Below are 17,893 nucleotides of genomic sequence, written 5' to 3'. Positions count from 1 at the left end.
AAGATGGTCCCAAGTGAGCCAACATAACAAACCATTTTTTGATATTTGTCTATATGTTGTCTATCTATTATCTATGCGCCGTATGCGTCTATCCGCGTCTATCTTTCGTTAGTTTTCATCCGTGATAAATTGATTTTCGTGAAGTCAAAAACGAACGTTCGTTTTTCGTTTATGTTATGATTAATGTTTTGTATTTAGAAATGGGTTCAGTGGAATCGAGCTCATAATATATAAAATTGTACTTTAGTTACATCAACAAATTTATATTTAAGTTACTTTAGGTATTTTTAAGTCATGAGTGTTTCGATTGAAAAGAAAAAAACAGATTGTGCTGCTTTGCCCAAAGGCTGGCAAAGAGAAGAAGTTCTTAGAAAGTCTGGTTTATCTGCAGGAAAAGTTGACGTTTACTACTACAGGTAATTATGCTTTAAATGCAGTCTGTTTTGAGTTCAGCGACATTCCCGTAGTTTTATTACTTTTTATTGATACGGGTCAGTAAGGTAATTTCTTTACTATGTGCATGGTGTCAGTATATTAGTGTTCTGAAGAAAAACTAAAGTTATTTGGTTTGCTTGTGGATGGTAACTTGAAATTTTAAATACAAGTTTATTTGCAGTGTGCCCTTCCCTACCTTTATAACATTACTATCTTTGTAATTTAATGTTTTGTATACAACTGTCATAATTTATTTATTGTTAAAATACTGGGAAGTTAATTAAATAAATTTACAAGGCATCGGACATACCGAAAATATAATAATTAATAACTATCAGATGTCATATTGGTCACTTTATCAGAACTGTTTACAGAAAAGGCAGTAAATATTTCCTAACCTCCGCACTTTTAATAGGCACAGATTATGGCAATTACACTTCGTTTCAAATTAATTACTACGATTTATTTCGGGATAGAAGGTAAAATATACATTATAATTCCATTTTATTGTTCGAAATTTACCTTTGCCTCCATTTTGGCATTTTTTTTGTATTGAGTTGCACACGAAAGTTTCGTTTCAATCTAAATACGCATAAATTACTTAATTAACCCTAACTATGAACCTAATAACCTATTTTTTGCATGTAAATAGTTGTTCTTGTAGTAATTTTTGAAACAGAGTGTAATTTCCATAATCTGTGCCTGAAGTGCGGTGGTTAGGGAAAAATTACAGAAAAGGCAGATTTTTACCATAAGGCAAAATTATTATGCTTCTTTACGTCAGTGCTAACTCAAAACCATGTGTGTTTAATCCTTTTCGTCCTTGCAACGTTGTGTTTAAATTTGTCAAAAAACTACTATTCATGCCATCTTTTAACACATTTCAGCCGGGTATTTTTTGGCTGTGCTGAGTCTGATAAAAGTCCGGGCGAAAATAAAAGTCCCATGCGAATTTCTTTCATTCGTTTTAAATCGCTATATCTTCGAAAATAATTAAAACATTTTAATAAAAATTTCTACATAGTAACTCAGATTACCCAAGCTATAGAAGTACTTAACGAAAATCGAATATTATGTGAAATGCAACTCATTTAACTGTGTAATATGTTTACTACGCTCCGTCTATCGGTATTTGCTGATACCTGCTTTCTTTAAATACTCCCTACATCTCTCGCTCGCTTGCACATAGTCCAGTGGTAACGCATTGGACTGCCATTCCGAAGGTCGCGGGTTCGAACCCGGCGTGCGTAAATAAATTTTATTTGATTAATTTGTGTTATTTCACAATTAATTAATTAAAATAATATATAGTATATTTGCGGCACGTTCCAGAGTGGAAGATACTACCAGTATCGCCCTGGTGTAAGACCACCATTCAGAATTGAAACGTTGCTCCAAATGGCTTTAGCCGTGTTTAGTGACTAGATCTGAATAGCCAGGTACTTCCCCACCTTCCTCTTTCCCTTCCCCACTTACCTTCAGCCTCACAACATCCCCAAATTGGGGATGCCATAGTCTCACCGGCTCCAGACGGGAGCAGTTGGGACTCTTGTGAGGTATTCACTATAAAAAAAAAAAAAAATAAATAAAAAAAAAAAAAAAAAAAAACAACATAGGAGTTGAGTGGGTGCGGAGCGGAGAAATAGATTCGAATAGGGTTTCACGGTCATAAAAACCCTCATTCCAAGAATTTAATTATTTCTTCAAATAATATACTATCCTTTTGTTGAAATACCAATGTAAATGAAAGACACGAAAATAAAATTTAAAAAAGACTTGCATTACGATTCGATAATTATGTACATATAGTTGGGACCTTTACAAAGAGATTGGTATATAATATTCATGTAATAACATTGAATAATTCTATTTTTTCTGCCATTGAAATGAGGTCGGCGCAAAAGGTAGAACTACCCTTCCCGGCCTTAAGCATTAATCGACCAAGCGTGTAGAACTACCTTTCCCGGCTGAAGTGTGTTAATATTGTATATCTGTAACCTACGCTTGTGGATTCATTTTAAAATATCAGCCAAAAAGGTAAAAACCTATCCTTCAACTATTGAGGAATTTGGATATTTGTTTCCTGTGATCACCTTTACTAGCGAAGCCACTTTTGCCAAACCTTTCATGTTCCCTTCAATAATACTTCTTGCCCAATATGAAGGCTAAAATAATTACTAAATTATCTGTGTCCTGTGTGTGTGTATTTTGAAATATACAACTTCCTGCTCTGCACTCTCGGCGCGATATTTGGCCAAAACATCCGGCAAGACCTTCCCGAGTGCTATCTTGTATCACATGGTTGTGTTGTGACTGCGTTCATTCCTTACCCGTTACATGGTGATGGTTCACCTGGCATTTGATTTGGGCACTAAAAACCGACATGAGACGCAGGCGATGCGAAGAATGGTAAGGGGAGCGTGTTGACAAATCTCGGTCATATGCAGCGATTTCATTGCCGCGGCTGATGGTCGACAAATTGTTGCATCCTCTAGTACCAGTCACACGGAACTACTGAAACTGCGAGGGTAGTGAGTGAAATGTCCTACTTGAAGCAAATGAAAAATAGTCAACAAATAGCGATTTGAGATGTCTTCCAGAGTGGAAGATACTCTCAATATCGCCCTGGTGCAAGACCACCATTTTGTGACCAGATCTGAATAGCCAGGTACCCCCCCACATTCCTCTTCTCCACCTCCTCTCCCTACCCACTACCTTCAACCTCACAACATACCCTAATTGGGGACGCCATAGTCTCACTGGCTCCAGATTGTTATAATAGTATTGTCACGTAGTGGCGAAGAGGTCACATGACTGCCAAAATCTAATTGATTCATCGCTATGTTTAAAAGCTGCTAATTGAGTTACACTCAGTGATTTTATCGCTACTATTCAAATGGCATCCATGAAATGGCTACTACTCTTTCAGGGCAGTTTGGCCGAGAGGGCAGAGCAGAAACTAGGTTAAGAGATGCGTGTCGAGAGCTGCAGTAAGAAGAGTGTGGTTTATGGTTGACAGTCCCTCGGGCAAGAAGTTCCGCAGCAAGCCGCAGCTGGCGCGCTACCTCGGAGACAGCCTGGACCTGGCGTGCTTTGACTTCCAACAGGGCCGGCTAAACAGCCTGCTGCTGCGCAAAAGCAGGAAACCTCGTGGCACGCAATTTGATTACAGGTTTCTTAGTAGCCAACCTCATTTAGCCTCTCATCTTACCTTGCCATAGACCTGTGCTTCAAAAATATCATGCATTCCATCATACATAGAATCACTAATATGAGACGAATTTGTGACAAAAACAAATATTTCTAACCACTTCTGGTGCCCTAAACAATCCTATTCGATTTGGCAGAGTTTTAACATTTTTATTTTAAGTGTGAAATATATTTCTCCAAAATTGATAAATAAATTGTCGGGGTGACTGAAGCTGGTTAAGATTTTTCTATTAGTTTGTTCATTCGTCAATTGAATTACTTCTTGCATGTGAAATCACTGAAGGGTCCAGGTGAAAAACACCTATTGTCACTCTTGTTTATTAGAAAGAAACATATATTTTATGCTTAACACACTTCAACTGGGCGAAAACAAGGGTCCTATTTGAGAAAATTAATTTAGTTTAAAACATCTATATCTTTGAAAATAATACATATATTTTAGTGAAATATTTTACATAGTTCTCACCACACCCCAACTATAAAATTATTGTCCAAAATTAAAACCTACTTTTGTAATATGACTCCATAAACTGAAGTTAAACTCAGTGTTGGGTCATTTAGTGATGTTTACATTACAAATTTTGTTTTTTTCCTTTACGCACAAATTACACAAAAAAGGATGTATTACCCTTAAATAGTTTCCTTTTTAAAAATTATTTGACCGCACAAAAGGCAAGAATTTGAAGATGGGGAAGACTTGATTCACATTTTTAAATACATATAGTTGGGACCCTTACAAAGAGATTAATATAAATACATATAGTTGGGACCCTTACAAAGAGATTAATATAAATACATATAGTTGGGACCCTTACAAAGAGATTAATATAAATACATATAGTTGGGACCCTTACAAAGAGATTAATATAAATACATATAGTTGGGACCCTTACAAAGAGATTAATATATATACATATAGTTGGGACCCTTACAAAGAGATTAATATAAATACATATAGTTGGGACCCTTACAAAGAGATTAATATAAATACATATAGTTGGGACCCTTACAAAGAGATTAATATATATACATATAGTTGGGACCCTTACAAAGAGATTAATATAAATACATATAGTTGGGACCCTTACAAAGAGATTAATATAAAATTAATGGGCAGCAATGCCTTTTCCGCCATTCAAGTAGGACCGGCGTAAAAGGTGGAACTACCCTTCCCGTAGGAAGTGTGTTGATAGTGTACTTTTTATTTCATTGTCCATATTGAGAAATTAATTTAGAGTTGATGTTGGCCTGAAGTGAAATATTTGTTTTTGATTAATAACATTGCTGCTGATTATGGATTTTCTTTTGCTGTGCATTTACTTGAAATTACCTAATTACGTTCTGGCTTTTAACCATGATTCCTCTGCTGACCACAAACTTCTATTGTTACCAGTTGACAAACTAATACACATTACGTTACATTCTGGTTTTTAACCATGATTCCTCTGCTGACCACAGACTTCTACTGTTACCAGTTGACAAACTAATACACATTACGTTACGTTTTGGCTTTTAACCATGATTCCTCTGCTGACCACAGACTTCTATTGTTACCAGTTGACAAACAAATACACATTACGTTACGTTCTGGTTTTTAACCATGATTCCTCTGCTGACCACAGACTTCTATTGTAAGTTGACAAACTAATACACATTCCTTTGTATTTGAGTTTTTCAGAAGAATATGTAATACATTTCCTGCATACTAACCCATCAGCATACTAATTTTTATTTGTGACACCCTATGCATACTTGAAAAGTATTATTACTGTGCAGTATTGCACCCCATATTTCCCCAAATTAAACACTTTTTATGCTTTTATATAAATTATAATTTTATTGTGAACTATCTAAGTAATTGGGGAAAAGTTTTAGTCGCCCCAATTGTGCGGGCAATATGCCGATGCGAAAAGAGTGCAGCCCCCGATCTTGGCGGCAGGTATGCCGATGGGTTAAACTGCCTCTACTAAAAAAAATTCTGAGTAAATTGCCTCACATTAATCTGTATGTATAATTTTAAAAACAGTAGCTTTCATTTATATTTCTGCTCTTTACTGGTTTTGGGTGTATCAACTATTTGTAGTGTAGCTACAATTTACAATTACTAAGACAAATAAAATACTATGTACATATCTTTAAAAGTATCATGCACTGGATATATAAAGTGCATGTTTCCCATTATCTTTCTGCGTCTTTTGTATTATATATGTAGTGGGTTAAAAACTACTCTTTTAATTACTCTTTTCCTTAAAAATCACAATAAACATCACTTCTTAGTATGCTAACTCAAGTAATACTACAAATGATTTATCTGTAAATTGTATGTAAAGATAGTTAGCCACTCCAGCGATGGAGATTTCCGGGTGTTTTTTGATTCGATCATTCAATTTAATTAATATCGTACCTCCAAATATAAATATGAAAACATATGAACTGAACCACGGTATGGTTAATGAATCCACCTAGATTGGCATGTGGTTTAATGCCAATCTAGGTGGAATCATTGGCATTAAACCACATATGAACTGCTTACTGTGAGTTTAATGCCAATGATAGGTTTTATAAAAAAAATATATTCAAAATTGTTAAATTTATAAAAATAATAAAAATCAAATAACCAAATTTGGGTAGTCATAGCTCGCCCATATGTAATATAATTTCAGTGAAAAAAATCCTTAAACTTTAATATTTTAAATGCTATGAAATTCATTAAACCAGAATATCTGTAATTAGCTGCAGTTTGAAAACCAGTGAAGGCAATTTCGAACATTTTAAATACCTAAAATTCCAGCTTGTATTTCATACAAAGCTTACAGTTTAAGAACTTTTTTCATTGGAAACCATGGAGGAAAGAATGGAGAGGAGATGGCACTAGGGCAACTGGGCACGGCACACCAAAGAAACTCGGGCGGGCAGTATGATTTCACAGCTCAGCGTGAGCAGGCTGTTAATAAGCTACAAAGTGCGCTATAAAAGCTATGCTAAGCTAAGCTAAGCTACCTATAAAAGATGAAATTCAAAGCAATATTATGAAATGGTGCTTTGAAGAAAGTTACTTAAGAGGTCACAATCGCAAAGCATTGGCTTGTCAGGTGGAACAGTGTTATTCCAAAGGGTCGATACGACATGTTGATTTAATTGTTTCTTTTAATTCTAGATGCCTCTCATCATAATTACATAAATAAAATAAACATTAAACACATTTTTACTATCTAGTGTACCAGCTTGCTCGCCTGCCTTGTAATACTGACTTGTAAATGTTATTATATAAATAAGATATTTGTTTATTTCCTTTGTTATGCTTCACGACCAGTTTTATTAAAAGTTTAAATTAATTTAATTTTTTAATGAACGCCATCTATTGCTAATTTGACTAATGATTGGCAAGTGTACTGCGATGAATGGGAGTGTCAATTTGAAATTCCCCTCTGGATTCCGTCCCCGATGTTAGCAACAAAAATCTTGTAGGAAATGTTTCTATGACCACCTCCTCTCCCTTCTTTCGTCCGTGTTGGAAACCTTATACATTTTCTTAATTACCTGTATAGAATTTTCAGATAAATCCATTGTAGTATTTCTTGCATTAGCAGACTATAGAGAACTTTACAATCATTCTAATAATAGATACATTGTATTATTCTCATATTGTTAGGAGCATTGTCGGAGCTTGATTTTCAGAAGAAATAATAATAATAAATGTCTAGTTGCTTTCTGCAATTTAGTGGCCACAGTCGGATTGAGATATAGCTGCTGGCTCCTAGCAATGAGATCCAACCCTATTATATACTTATAGAATAGGAAGCAAAAAACCGAAAAAAGCTTTCAATAGCTGCCTACGGACTGCAAGATTTCATTACATTAAACACTTTGGAAGGCTCAACCGTCAGACTGCCCTTTCCTTAAGCTTAATCCATTTCCACATATATCCCTCAAATTGGATAAGGTTTTAGGCCCCTATTCCATAGAAACCCGAACAGCTTTGGCAATGCTTGTTAATTTGAGCTGTGTCAACATTTTTCATATACTATCAAACATACTGCCTACTTCACTCGCACACTTATATACAAGTTAACTGCTTTATATTATGATAAAATGACATATATTTTTCTTTACGAGTACTTCCGTCCTTAGGAGGAGCTTACTTTAATTCCACATTTGAAATGTGCATACTTAAATGAGCTTACTTTTTCCTTTATCTTACGATTTTCACCAGTAATAACTAGCTGTTTAATGTAAACTTTACCGACCATTAATGTGAGTGTTTAATTTAAGCCGGGGCGTGAGGTCCGACGCGTCGCTGGTGCCGCCCATCCGCCAGACAGCGTCCATCTTCAAGCAGCCGGTGACGGTGCATAAGACTCAGGAGAGCAAGGTCAAGACGGACTTCAAGCACGGGCCGCAAGACAAACCTAAGCAGCTCTTCTGGGAGAAGAGACTAGAGGTAATATTTAACATCAATACATTATCAGCGCAGTGATTTTTCTCCAGGGTGATCCGGAGAGCATCTACCACTTTGCTGCTACATTGAAAATAACAATATAAACTGTTTTAAACCATATGACCTTGCTCCAGAGCGCAGGGTAAGGAACATTTTTACTGTCAGGGGCCATTTGTAGTATCACCTGCGGGCTGCAAGAGTATGTGGGATCGGAATTCTCGATATATTATTATAACCTCATTTTACCAAGCACCGATTTTTTTATACCACACCTGAAAAGAATTCTTCCAATAAAAAATGGGGAGATGTTTGACTAAACGTCACAAATGAGTCTATAACTAAAAGTTTATAACAGCACTCAGAATGTGAGAATGGTTTACCTTGAAATAAGACACTACCAATACCGTGCTATAAAAGCTTTCAACAGTGTAAAACTTGAAAATAAAATTGAGCAAAATAAAAATAAATTCACACACAAAATTACAAAATGGATTAAAGAACAAAAAAGACAATATTACCAAAATGTCATAGCATAAAATAAAAATAAAACCTACGCGTAACACACAAAACCAATATAAACACACATCACTCACAAACACACATGATTATTTTCATTGTATTATTTTTTAATTTTAAATGTATTATTATGTATTTCGTATTTTTAATTTTAAATTTATTATTTTCTTTTCAAATTTATTATTTTCTCTTTAAATGTAATATGTAGATTAGATTTTCATATTATAAAATGAAGGCCTCAGCACGGGCAAGCCACCCAGTGAGGCCAACATTACTGGAAAACATAAATTGTAAAAAATAATGTACCAAATAAAATAAAATAAATAAAATTGCGTCAGCAATGAGTCCTCAAGTCGAAAAATTTTACGCACAGTTCAGAACACTAGACTGGTTTTAACTTAAGAGTGATTCTGCTTAAAAGTCCATAAACTTAAATAATTGTTATGTGCGGAACAAGCAAATAGTTTTCCTCCTTATGTTGCAAGTGTGCAACCCGAATTTTAAACATCATTTAAAAAAGGTGAGAAAGGTTTCCTTAAATGTGTCAGTGGATGAATCCGCAACTGAAATTTTATGTTACATTCTGGGCACAAAACTATTTTATGTTACATTCTGGGCACAAAACTATTTTATGTTACATTCTGGGCACAAAACTATTTTATGTTACATTCTGGGGACAAAACTATTTTATGTTACATTCTGGGCACAAAACTATTTTATGTTACATTCTGGGCACAAAACTATTTTATGTTACATTCTGAGCACAAAACTATTTTATGTTACATTCTGAGCACAAAACTATTTTATGTTACATTCTGAGCACAAAACTATTTTAACTTAAAAGCGAATCTGTATGCGGTTCCCCAGCTTTAATTAGGATAACTATCAGAATCTGCCAATGGTATTCCTCCTAATTTTACAGCAAATGGTGTGCAACTAGAATTTTATACTCAATTTGGAACAAAAGAACAGTCAAAATTTCTTTCCCTTGGTCAAAATTGGTTCCTTTAAAATGGTCAGCAGATGAAACCGCATCAGGAATTGTGACTGCATTCTGTAAAAATTTGTTTTAACTTAAGGTTGAATCCTTGTGGGGGTACCTTTTATTATCAATACACCCAGAACATAAAAATGGTTTAACTCAGCATAGTCTGCAACTCTAATTTCATATTTGTACTTGGAACATGAGAATGGTTTCCTTTGAAATGTATCATGCAGATGTACCCACACCCAGAAGTTTTTCATTGCATTCAAAACACAAAACTGGTTTTAGCTTAAGTGCGGATCTGTACGCGAGTCCCCAACTTAAATTTTAGTTACGCGCGAAACAAAAAAATGGTTTTCCGCAGATTTGTTTTACCGTGAAAGAAAACTGTTCTCTTGTTCTGAATTTTTTTTTTTGTTTTGCTGTACTTTCAGCCCGACACACTAAAAGTGCTTGCGGTCCGCACCAAAAACACTTGCGGGCCTCTGTTTGTCCCCGCTCTAAAACTGTTCTTTTGCAGTATTGCCCAATTAGTCCAGTCAGTAGGGGTTTTTGTCTTGCAAAAGGTGATAAAGATATTAGCAAATCGCTCGCTATACATTCCCAACGGGATTGTATAGATAGAGCTTATTTGTATGCTGAAATAGGCCTAGCCATGATGTGCGTAGCGTAATCTGTCAGCCCCATTACTCAGAAGAAGGAATGCGCAAATGCATGAAATCATCATGCTGTTTTCAAACAACTTCCAAAAGGCGTGGATCTCGGAGATATTTGTATGCTGAAATATGCCTAGCCATGATGTGCGTAGCGTAATCTGTCAGCCCCATTACTCAGAAGAAGGAATGCGCAAATGCATGAAATCATCATGCTGTTTTCAAACAACTTCCAAAAGGCGTGGATCTCGGAGATATTTGTATGCTGAAATAGGCCTAGCCATGATGTGTGTAGCGTAATCTGTCAGCCCCATTACTCAGAAGAAGGAATGCGCAAATGCATGAAATCCATCATGCTGTTTTCAAACAACTTCCAAAAGGCGTGGATCTCGGAGATATTTGTATGCTGAAATAGGCCTAGCCATGATGTGTGTAGCGTAATCTGTCAGCCCCATTACTCAGAAGAAGGAATGCGCAAATGCATGAAATCATCATGCTGTTTTCAAACAACTTCCAAAAGGCGTGGATCTCGGAGATAACAATATTAATTTTGTTGATGGATGAAATCATTAACATCAACACTAATCCTTTTGATGCCATACACAAGTTGTATGCCATCAAAAGGATTAGTGTTGGTTAATTTGCGAAAAATATGTTCAATCCGTGAAAAATTACTACAGTTCACAAATACTCATTGTTTTTGATGAATATCTTTGTGATGGTGTTCTTTTCGATGAAACAATGCCGGTTTTTATTTTTTATTTTTAGCCAGTGAAAAAAAATGTATATCTGATTGCAATGCTGACAAAAAAACAGGCTGCCTTCTTAAGCAGGCTGAAGAAGATGCTGATGTGTTAGTTTTAAATACAGCGTTTCTTTTGCTCAATGTTTAAATGCTGTTTTGGTCATTATCGAAAACGTCTATCTACTGACAGCATTAGCACCATCCAAACCTGGGAGAGGCAAAGCTGTTGAAAGGCTGTATCTGCAAGTAGTTTGAAACGTGAGAAGATTATGTTTCTACACGCGTTTAGTAACTGCGACACGACATCATCCCTCTTCGACCAAATAAAATTCTTTCTGTGTAACTTATTATGTCTTATACTTTAAAAAAAAAAAAAAAAGAATTCTGAAGTGTGAGAAATTTTATCTTCTTTTAGTTTGTGTTTCACACCAGCATCGTAAAATCAACCATTTATGAATTATTTTGAAAAAAAAATAATTTGGCACCTTTTATACAAAATGGCGACTTTAGCGGAGGTCATCCGAGGTCGAAAACTTAAATTTTTTTCAGGGTACGAACCTTTACAATATAAAATCAAAGTATCTTTTAGACCACCTTTTGCAAGACAAAGCCCTTTTAGACCACCTTTTGCAAGACAAAGCCCTTTTAGACCACCTTTTGCAAGACAAAGCCCTTTTAGACCACCTTTTGCAAGACAAAGCCCTTTTAGACCACCTTTTGCAAGACAAAGCCCTTTTAGACCACCTTTTGCAAGACAAAGCCCTTTTTTATTTCTATATTGGTCTGCCCATTGATGTATCATACTAGATTTGCCCTGTCTAGTTAATTTCATTTTAAAAATAACCCCACCTAGGCGTAATTTCACAATACAACTCTCCATCGAATACCGCCACCTCGCTTAGAAAGCCTAGATAATATATATACATGTTCGCTACAATATAAAATAGAACACAAAGTTATTCCTCAAATCCCATAATGTAGTTTGCTCATTTGTCGGCCAATAAGAGAAGCCCGAACAGTGTACATCACAAATATGGAGATGAAATAACAATCCACCTCTGTTTAAACTTTTTGTACATGCGTTCGAAGACGTAAGCGAAACCACGGAGATTTTGTGTCAGAGGTGTTGTAATATGAACACAAAGCCCTAAAGAAAATTATACTTATGGCCACTTTTATATGCTGAATCAGGAAAAGAATTAATAAATAACACAAAATGATTTTAAGTTCTGTATTTTTTTTTAATTCTGTAAAGGTCCTATAGAACCAAAAACAGGAAACGTATATATTTTATTATTGTGCATAGTTTTATTTTTTCATTTACCAAAGTATTAATAGAATGGTATATAATTATGAAAGAAAGCAACCACTTTGTGACTTGACATTAACATTAGATGAAACGTTATTTTGTTTTTATCCACTTTGTTAGAATTACATAATACATTGTGTTAACTAGTTTTGGTTATACTCAACTATCTTCAAGATAGCATTATTGAAAACTAACTAGTACTAACCTATGTTACATTAATTATAATGTAAGATTAACATAAAGAGAGAGATAAATCATATAATTTGCGTACACACACGCAAGCCGAACTGCCGAGCTGAACCACGACTTGTGGGAAAGGAACAAAGCAACCGCAAATAGCTCTAAACGTAGCAAGGGATTGCTTCGTTCCTTTCCCATAACTCGTAGCTCGGCTCGCATTTCGGTTCGATAATGAATAAGCAGCAATAATGAGGACAGAGCTTCAAAGAGCGTATTGGTGAAGGGTAAAGGAGGGTGGAGGTATTGACATATCCGATATCTAATAGTATTGTGATATTTTCACTGTTACGAATACGTTAGACCATGCCTACTTACTGGAGATATGTTTATTATTACGGTTAATTGTTCATCTCTTAACCTTCGGCGTACTGATGCAAGACAAAACTTGTGTTACCATGAGGGGTCACTGATATACCCCACAGATTTTATCATTATTTTGTAAATTTTTTAGGAATATAGTAATTCACTATTTAAGCATGGAGGATAGTAATTTCAGAGATTTTGGTCAGGCCTGTTGCCAACGGGAAGAGTTATAATAATAAATAATAATAATTGGATGATTTTTATAGTGCCGTTATTGTGAAAAATCACCTCAAGGGCGCTCTTATATTAAATTTCTCCATATTCCTCCAAAAGTGATAGATTAAGTTCTCAAACAAGATCATAATCAAGCTCACTTTTCTATCACATTGTAATAATTCTAGGGCCTGACTGCGTGCGACTCGTGGGGAGTTCTGGGGGGTGCATCGTTGCCCCGAGGCATCAAGTCCATGGGCCCCCATATCAGCGAGGCCACCACCATCCAGGCACTGGCCACCGCCCTGCATGTCACCCCACAGCCCGTCACAGGTTAGTTGCTTCATTCACATTATATTATCTTCCGTTAGGAGAATATAATATAACACGGGTGCCTGAGGAAAACAAATTAACGTTCGAGTTAATCAAATACGTGGGTCAGCTAATGCCGAAAGTCAAAAAATAAATATAATTTAATATTTTCATCTCCTCAGGGCAAACTGGTTCCAAGACGGCCATAGCGCAGAATCCCGGCGTGTTCCTGAACCCCGAGCAGCCACTGGTGCAGGCCGTCAGCGTGGTGGAGGAGGATATCCGGCGTCAGGAGGAAAGAGTCAACCGCGCACGCAGAAAGCTGCAGGAGGCGCTTAACACATGCGCTTAGTCTCCTCGTCCTGTTTAGTATTTATATCAATCATCGTCTACATTTTATAAGCCAATTAAATTATATGTGATACATATTCTTGTCTTTTTATTTGCATTACCACAGTTATTCCCTTATCTACACCGCTGTCGCATACCCGTATGCGGATTTTGCTTATTGTTTCACTAAAGCATAAACATTGTATCGAATGTGCCACATGTTGGGATAGATTGCATTGAACAGGTTAGCGTTCAGTACTGTTGAAATCATAGATAATAGACAAGAGAGATGGGCCACAAAACCAGTGCAAATCACATCAGCATACAGCAGCACCCCACCTTTGTTTCTTCTCCTACACACTACCTTTCATTGGCTACGTCGCTTTGAAAGTCTATGCACTTTGGACATAGCTTGGTATCATTCGGCTTCCATGCCATGTCTCCCTTTGGTTAAAACATGTAAAGAAGCTTTTTCTGGTAAAGAATGAAAAATATTTTGATTAAAATTTCTTTATGATGACTGCAACAATATAATTTTTAAAAAGAAACATACATTCCCTGGGTACGAATAACCTAACAATATTTGAACTCCTACTTATGTCATAAGTGGAAAATGTTGTGCAATGAGCAGAGGATCGAACCCGACGCTTCTGTCCACTAGGCTATATCTCAACAACATGATCAAACTGCCATGTTGGTTACGTTAGAATAGAACCCCGCAGTGAAATATTTGTTTCTGTACAACTCATATGCACAACAGTATGTTGTCTTTCCTCACCCTAAGAAATAACTCCTCGTAAACAAGCAATGTTTACAAGAATTTCATATAACCTTCTTTTGACTTGTGGGTTTCCTAGGATTGTTTAGATAAAGACAAAGTAATGGTAGCTCTTTATTTTTGTATCATGAAATAAACTTACATTTTAAATATCACAAAAGTATTGGAATAATTTAACAATAGAAGTCACTCTTATTCAATATGATATGAAGTTAGATAAACAGGAAATGTCTGAATTTGTGTCCCGAATTAAATCCTAAGAATCAGTAGTCCATATTAAATATGTTTTAACTGTTTGTACTATAAAGTAAAGCATCTTCATGCATGCTCTGTGTCCGTGACTATGTGTCTACTCTTTGGTCTACTGAGGGATAAAATGTCTATTCTAGGAGATGTAAGGCTTCATTAATCTGCTAATAAATACTTACAACTACAGTCAATTGAATTATTTTAAAATCACAAAGCTTCTATAGAATCGCATTATACAAGTAATTATTATTTAAACTAAGGCTACGATTGTTCTAATTGACTCGACATATTCATGTCCAAGGGAAAAAGTTACAGAAACACACGGTTCCTATAAAAAAATAGCCGAGGAAATACAATTTTGTAAGTTTAAATGTAACATCAGGAAAGTTATTGGACAGAACAAATGTTTTCCATTTGCTACACATATTATTGATACCTTCGAGGTTTGCTATTGCAAAATAGTCTCCCGATATCCTACCAGATGCCCCGATCTTTCTAAAGTGCTCATTGATATGGTTCTGTTCCGCCATTTTGGAAGGGGTTGCTTTAATTCTAAGTGCCATGAACCAATACAGCAGGGGGCTCGCCGAGGCCAACATTCTCGTTGTTACTTGCACATGCACAAAGAAGAGACAAAACAAAGCCAGAAACAAGCCATGTACTACATACACAAACATATCCGGGTCGTATGTGTACGTACTGTTTATCTTACTGGACCTGATACTTTTAGAAGCTGCACTGTCATAACTTACAGTTCTTTGGAATCTGGCTACGGATATTCCTAACTTGAGACTATGCCTCAAATGTTGACGGAGGAATTTATAGCAGTTGTATAAAATTATCACTAAAACAGGCGTAGCCAGTAAAAAGTTTGGAATTTGCTTCCAGTGGTAGTATTTTAGAAATCCAACATTCCAGTAGTGTTTCTGCACATAGGAGTAAGCCACCGGGAGGGAACTGTTGCACCACTCTCCCTTGGCCTGGCCCGGCAAGATCCACTCCCCTTCAATCAGATGCTGGGGTAAATTGTGCTCGTGGGGAATACAAAACTTGATATAATTGTAAACCTGAATAAGAAGAAACGGTAAAACACTTAAAACCAAAGTGAGGATCAAGGCCATTACGGATGCAACCAGGGGCCATGATAGTAGTGGAGTTAATATTCTGTACCTTAAAGTTCTATATCGATGAAATATTTCTGGAAGGGTTTTTTCAATCACATTTTTAAAGCTTGCATACAATATAAAACCTAAGTTGAGAATACCATTGGACCTAGTTACTAAAGATAATCCGATTGGAATGCTACTGAGAATGTCTATGTTGGTGAACCTCAAGGTCTCCACCTCGGTACACCGCAACATACCCTGGAAACTGAGCCACGCAAACAAGCTTTCAGAATAAGGCGCTGTGAAGAAGATGCTCCCCGGATTGATGCAATATAAGATACTCGCTTTGTAAGCCAAACTCTCACTCTTTAAGACCTTTAAGCTTAATCTATGCAGAGCATCCGCTGACTTCACAAAATATAGTATGTTCAAAATGGTGGCGGATATGATGAGCAGACTGTGGAAGTTAAATAAACTCCCAATAATGTAAGAAAAGATGTAGGCTAAGTATCTAACTGTCAGGGGAAACAGGGGGAAGAAGGCCAGGCAGTTCTCATAGGTATACCCGTACTGGGATATGTGTAGGAAGTACTGTGCGTCCCAGCGCTTGAGGCCCCCGAGGACAATGTCCACTCCGCGGTCCAGCCATGACACGGATATGTCCGGATCCAGGGGGCTGATGAACACGTGTGCATTGTGATCCGGTACAAACAGATTAAATACCACTTGTATGCATATAATAAATATTCTGCTCGTAAACGCAAACCATAGGATCTTCTGACGAGGTGTAAGCATTCTTCTTATTCAATGTTATTTCATTACACCATTTGCAATGTCCATGCTCTGCTGAAGATATTACGTTACAACCGCTGTTGGTTATTCTGGAAATAACAAAAGATATAATAAGATAAGATAAAATTCAAGTAACCTTACACTTTTGCCGAAATTATTCCATTGCAATAAATTATTATGATAAAAATAAAACCGTAAGAGGGGCTATGATTTAGAATAAATAGCATATAATGGATATTATAACAGTGCTTTTTTTTATTAATAAGAAAATTACATTCAATACTAAAAAAGTTCCTTATCTTTACCATAAAAGAATTAATTTTTATAACTGAATCATCTTTACGGGTTTGCTAAAATATTCCAAGGTATCTTCACTGAACAAACGAAATTTTCCGCTGTTTTTCGTCGTTTTTTGTAGTTCATCGATTGACACAGTTCTGACGAGTTCTGACAAGTAAAAATTCTGCGAAAATCGAATTTTGGGAGTTTTCTTCTTCTTCCCTGCCCCTACGATAGGCGTAGGCTGGTAGATAGTGATGTTTTCGCCCTATAAAACACCTAAAAGGGATCCACACACCTCGAAATTGTTCTTGCTCTATTTTATTTATGGTTCCATGGGTGGCATTCAGGGTATATTTATGCATTTAGGGTTCGTAAAAAACGCATGGACCAACCAAAAAAGCCCTTAGGGCTTTTTTGTCCGTTAGAAAACGTTCATTATACATTTTCTACAAACCTTGGATTGCATTCATATGATAACTTATCACATGAATTTTCAGAACAAACTTATTCACCGTAACAATTCAGAACAACCATCACTCGAGGAATGAGGTACGCCGAGGTTATGAGGTATGAACCTGACACTGCAGCTGAGCACACTATTTGCTTGCCTTTCATTTTACGGCCATTCAAAATTGTCAAAACCACACACAATAAATATTTAGCACGTACCTAGTTTTTTATAATACTAGAATATCGGGTGAACATGGCAAAATTCACCTAGTAATTTTGCGTAAAATGGGCGATTTTTTCGTAAAAATTCGCGTTATCAGGGACTTGGACACGGTCAAGCGGCTTGATCGCAAGCACGTAGTTTATTGTCTATGGCACTTTGTGTCAAGCATTTTGACCGTGTACCGAAGCTGGCTTGCAAGCATTGCGCAATTCTACGTGCTTGCGGCGAGGCTTGATGCGAATTTATATTTTTGTGGGAATAGACAAACGACAATAGACAAATAAATATCACGTATCATAAACAATGATATAAATTGAATAAAAT

At 36.2% G+C, this 17,893-nt stretch overlaps 2 protein-coding genes across 4 annotated transcripts; one reads left to right on the top strand and one right to left on the bottom strand.

The window, feature by feature from the left end:
* The first annotated feature begins 108 nt into the window (after positions 1-108).
* MBD-like (methyl-CpG-binding domain protein 2) lies at positions 109-13,778 on the top strand. Of its 2 annotated transcripts, none has more exons than XM_089641552.1 (5): positions 109-416; positions 3,455-3,607; positions 7,918-8,086; positions 13,236-13,380; positions 13,542-13,778. In XM_089641552.1, the coding sequence occupies exons 1-5, from the start codon at positions 295-297 to the stop codon at positions 13,709-13,711; spliced, it is 759 nt and encodes a 252-aa protein (XP_089497678.1). In that variant the 5' UTR covers positions 109-294; the 3' UTR covers positions 13,712-13,778. The 2 variants fall into 2 exon arrangements, with proteins under 2 accessions (XP_089497678.1, XP_089497684.1); XM_089641558.1 differs by having other exon boundaries at positions 284-416; positions 3,365-3,607.
* Positions 13,779-14,581: 803 nt separating this feature from the next.
* Positions 14,582-17,668, bottom strand: PIG-V (phosphatidylinositol glycan anchor biosynthesis class V). Of its 2 annotated transcripts, none has more exons than XM_089644702.1 (2): positions 17,566-17,668; positions 14,582-16,703 (listed from the first exon to the last, which is right to left on the bottom strand). In XM_089644702.1, the coding sequence occupies exon 2, from the start codon at positions 16,615-16,617 to the stop codon at positions 15,007-15,009; it is 1,611 nt and encodes a 536-aa protein (XP_089500828.1). In that variant the 5' UTR covers positions 16,618-16,703; positions 17,566-17,668; the 3' UTR covers positions 14,582-15,006. The 2 variants fall into 2 exon arrangements, with proteins under 2 accessions (XP_089500828.1, XP_089500822.1); XM_089644696.1 differs by lacking the exon at positions 17,566-17,668 and adding an exon at positions 16,920-17,058.
* Positions 17,669-17,893: the final 225 nt, after the last annotated feature.

Source organism: Hesperophylax consimilis, chromosome 2 (assembly GCF_061612785.1).
Source record: "Hesperophylax consimilis isolate HC1 chromosome 2, BYU_Hcon_1.0, whole genome shotgun sequence".
In the NCBI taxonomy this organism is placed as follows: domain Eukaryota; kingdom Metazoa; phylum Arthropoda; class Insecta; order Trichoptera; family Limnephilidae; genus Hesperophylax; species Hesperophylax consimilis.
This window is presented reverse-complemented; position numbering and strand designations above follow the sequence as displayed.